This window comes from Opisthorchis viverrini (genome assembly GCF_000715545.1).
Source record: "Opisthorchis viverrini unplaced genomic scaffold opera_v5_230, whole genome shotgun sequence".
NCBI lineage: Eukaryota > Metazoa > Platyhelminthes > Trematoda > Opisthorchiida > Opisthorchiidae > Opisthorchis > Opisthorchis viverrini.
The window spans coordinates 482299-486274 of record NW_008751885.1 but is presented as its reverse complement, the minus strand read 5'-3'; the positions used below and the strand labels follow the sequence as shown (position 1 = coordinate 486274).

Here is a 3976-nt window from a genome sequence, read left to right as displayed (position 1 = left end):
CCGATGCATCAATCATTCTCAACTGACCAAAGATGACGTGGCAGTGACATGACTGCTAGACCAATCACTTAAAAGATGTTAGACATCTTTTGGTCAACCGCGTAAACAACGGAATTCAGAGAGAAGCACAGTTGAAGCAGCGTAAGGAGGATTGCTCCTTACCACATTAATGACGATCATTTGCTAATTACCTGACGTGACAAACAGTCAATGAACTCAAACAAGTTACGTATATTCAGTTTAATCGAACACACTGAGTACTCTTTATCTGATCATTCTAAACAGTAAGAAGACAGACTACGAGGTATCACCATTTTATTTGCTGTCTTCAATCTTCAGCATTAATTGCTTCACATTTCAAGGGCTTGATTTAGTTTAGGATGACCCTCAAACGCAAGGTATACATGTCAAATGAGCTTCGAGACTGGGATATCACTGACTCATAATGTCATGAAGCCTGGATTAATCTTGAACAGTCAGCAACTCGTGTTTCACTCCCGGCTAGATAACTTCCAAGCATCGCACGCGATCACAAACACTCACTTAGGGAAATCAAAATATTCCGGCACAACGAGTTGTGAGGCGTGACTAGATGGTAAAACAGTCATTCAGCAAGGTGTCATATAATAGTTTTTGATGCTCTGTCTGCGTCCATAGATCTCTGAATCTAAAAGCCATTAGTTAACTTGACCTTAGCTTTATATAAAAACGTTTTGTAGAGCTCGGAGTCCACCAATGTGTTCCTCTGTTGCGATCACTGACGATGCTTGAACCGAAGGAACATCCAGCTTGGTATATGGTGGGATATGAGTGGACATATTTCGAGGAGCCAATCTTTGCCGATCTTTGACGACTTTAAGGGGCAGACAAAAATTTGCCCAAATCGCTTGTTGCTCACATACATACAGGACCGTTGTCCACATGAGAGCCGGCAATAGATCAGTGAATTATGCGAAACTATACTATTATTCAACCAGGCATCAAACCGTATTTGTCTAACAAAGGAATAGATATGGAAACCTTTGCTATCTGGTTCAAAACGAATTGCAATGTGTTCACCAAACGTCACAGGTTGTTCCCATTCCTTCTGCCCCAGCAGTCACCGGGTAAATCAACAGATATGGGATCGCACACCTCTAAATTGGAGAACGGAACGAAAGGGGACCCAAGCCGTGTGAGTTTCTGCGGATGGATGGCATACCCTGTTTGTGTCAACAATGGGCTCCTTATCTTCTAGACTGTCCCAGGGTTCATTGCCAAGTGTCTCGCAGTCACAATGGTAAAGTTAGGCCCATGATTCAACGCAGAGGATTCAGGTGCAATGCGGTTTAACTTGAAGGTTTCAGTCTTGTTCAGGAGGAATTAACGAGTGACATAGTTGTATCTTGTCAAACAACCAAGAAAACAGGCATAAGTTCGGCAGTAATAGGTAGTTATGAAGAGGTGAGGTAAATCGGATGAGCGAATCTCTCTAAGGTAAAAGAGTCCGGTTGAATATAACTTCATTTTAATAATTCTCTTACTCTAATTATGTCAAGAAGATTGAATGAAGATGGGTCTGCCACCATCCTTCAATAACCTTGCATCATCAAGCCGATTTGGAGGCAGTTAACGAGCATCCAGAATGACTTCATGTACCGCCACTAAGCTGCCTAAAAGAAAAATGCACCTCTAAAAGAAAAAAATCAAGAACCAACTTTGGTACAGCCCATATTACTACTTACTACTAGTAGTATTGTGAAAATAGTTCACATAGATGGGCTCCAGACTAACGGACGACAAATCCTTTGAAGACGTACGTCATTGTCAGACGGCAACAACGTTCAGAGGTCCATAGATGTGGTTATGAAAATGCGTAGCAATCGGTCTTACTATTGGCGCATGATCTTCTGCCATACTGTTTCACAAGCAAGAGGATTTAAGCCGTGAATAACCGCCAAAACTATACACCAAATTCATCACTAATTAGAATATTTTAAGGCTGCTGCAGATAGCACACTCCAAATTAGAAACACTTCTGATGAAAACGCAACTGAAACAGCTGCCAGCAATTACTGGTAAACTGCTTAAAACATATGAAACAATTCTTAGTAGTTGCTTCTCTTGAGAGAATACACCCTTCTTGAGGCAAAAGTTCTCTATCTCTGAAAATGCTTACCGTTTTGATATTTACTGTTTGGCGGTATATTTTGTACTGAACAGCAAATGACCCCGTAATAAAGGACGATCGGTCTGTGCTCTGAGCTTGCGCGCGTAACAGACAGTTGGCCGCACACAGTTCCCTGTTTTATACAGACTGACCCGTGAACGCTCAAGCTCTTAAAAGTGGATTTTGGCTGAACCTTGATGCCTCGTGTAAACTAGACCCCTTGCCATTCCATGAGATCTTGTCAGAAAAAAATCACTCAAGACTGCTAGTCTTGAGTGGGACAACCGTAGCATACGCAGAACGTATGTGCATCGTGGAGAAGCGGTTTTCGTGGATCGGCTCGAACCATGCCCCGAAAAAGAGCGAATTTTCGATCAACTCACCAGGACCCATTTCAATCGACGTCCCATTATTGATACAGTGACAAGGTTGTGGTCAAGTAGTGAGGAACCAAAGGTCCAGATAGAGTATTTTTGCTAAAATGAGAGAGATAATAACGTAGGATGCAAAATGAAACACCAAAGTGTGCTAAGTGACGAAGATTAAACGTACCTGTGTGTGTTGCCTTGTTGAGCTAAGCCCAAGCTAATCAAGGAGTCTTTACGGGAAAACATGATCTGCGCTGCACAAGATTCCCCTTTCCGTGCATCCAAGAGTCGCCAGATATTGTACCTTTGCGGTACTTTATCGGTCGATCTGGTTAAACGGCTGCCAAAGTGTTCTGTCACACGTGCACAGTAGTCACTCTTGGGAACTCGGAATGTTAGGGGACATAGTCAACAGAAATATTTTCCCTTGTAGCTACATGTACAAATTCGGGCACTAGGATTGCGCGCTTTATTTTACTTGAAAGAGAACCCTATGGACCTAGAAACGGTATCGTCTTTGCATTTTATTAGAGTGGAAGGGAAACACAGTCTAAATTGCTTTGACCTTGACATACAAGGGCCGATTCCAAGAGCTTGTGCATTCCCGTGTTCATAAGAATAGGTATAAACACAACTCGATCTGCGACCAAGTTTTGAGGTGCACAGTTAGGGGCTTCAAAATTATGATCAGATGAACACATTCCATTACTCTACTCCCCTCCCCCATTGCTTTGTCATGTGCACCAAAGCTACAAGGGGCAACTAACCTTGGTCAGACAGGTAGGTTTCTCGGTGAGTGGCCTGCCATACCGGTCAATAGCCGTCGTTAGCTCACAGGTCTTGAGGTCTTAAACGACTTGCATGACCCGTCAAAATGAGCAGATGGTTGACTTGTATGACTGAAATGATTCAAGTACGTCTTCACCACAAAAATGGCTAACGAAAATTGACCGCAAAGCAGGAAAAACATTAAAGAGGCAAGTAGGTAGGCAAGGCTTCCTAGAGTCGAATTTTGAAGAGTTTCAGGGTTAGTGCGTTGCCTAGCTGAAAACGGGGTAATTGGATTTTATGCATAAAAGTGCTGACAAGTAGTGTTTGAAGATGATTTCTCATGTGACTTCAAGATCACTTTGCTGGGAGACCTGAATGTAAAGGATGACATACTACTGAGCATGCGTGGATAAACTGGGAGATAGAAAATAGAGAATAAGACTAGAATACAACTAGAATACAGTGAGCCGAGGCACGTAAGCATGATCAGAGAGATGAGCTTCAGGCCTCGTTTGAACGAAAAAAGTGTTTCTCAAGTAGGCCTGGGAAGGGCGACAGAAGAGTAGCACAGAATGGCAGGAAACACACATTTGCGTAGGAATTCGGAAAAACAACTTACGGGAGCCAATTTAGTTAGATAAAACGAGAGTTCATTCAGCTGTGAAAAGAAGTCACCATTGAGCAGTCG

The 3976-nt window shown here is 42.7% G+C and overlaps 1 protein-coding gene across 1 annotated transcript in view; it reads left to right on the top strand.

The window, feature by feature from the left end:
- Window positions 1-1756: 1756 nt before the first annotated feature.
- T265_08624 (hypothetical protein) overlaps window positions 1757-3976 on the top strand; it is a gene marked incomplete at both ends in the record, with an annotated part of 24860 nt that continues 22640 nt past the window's right edge. The window contains one exon of the mRNA XM_009174486.1: window positions 1757-1795. Coding sequence (XP_009172750.1) covers window positions 1757-1795 — 39 coding nt within the window. The remainder of the gene's footprint in view (window positions 1796-3976) is intronic.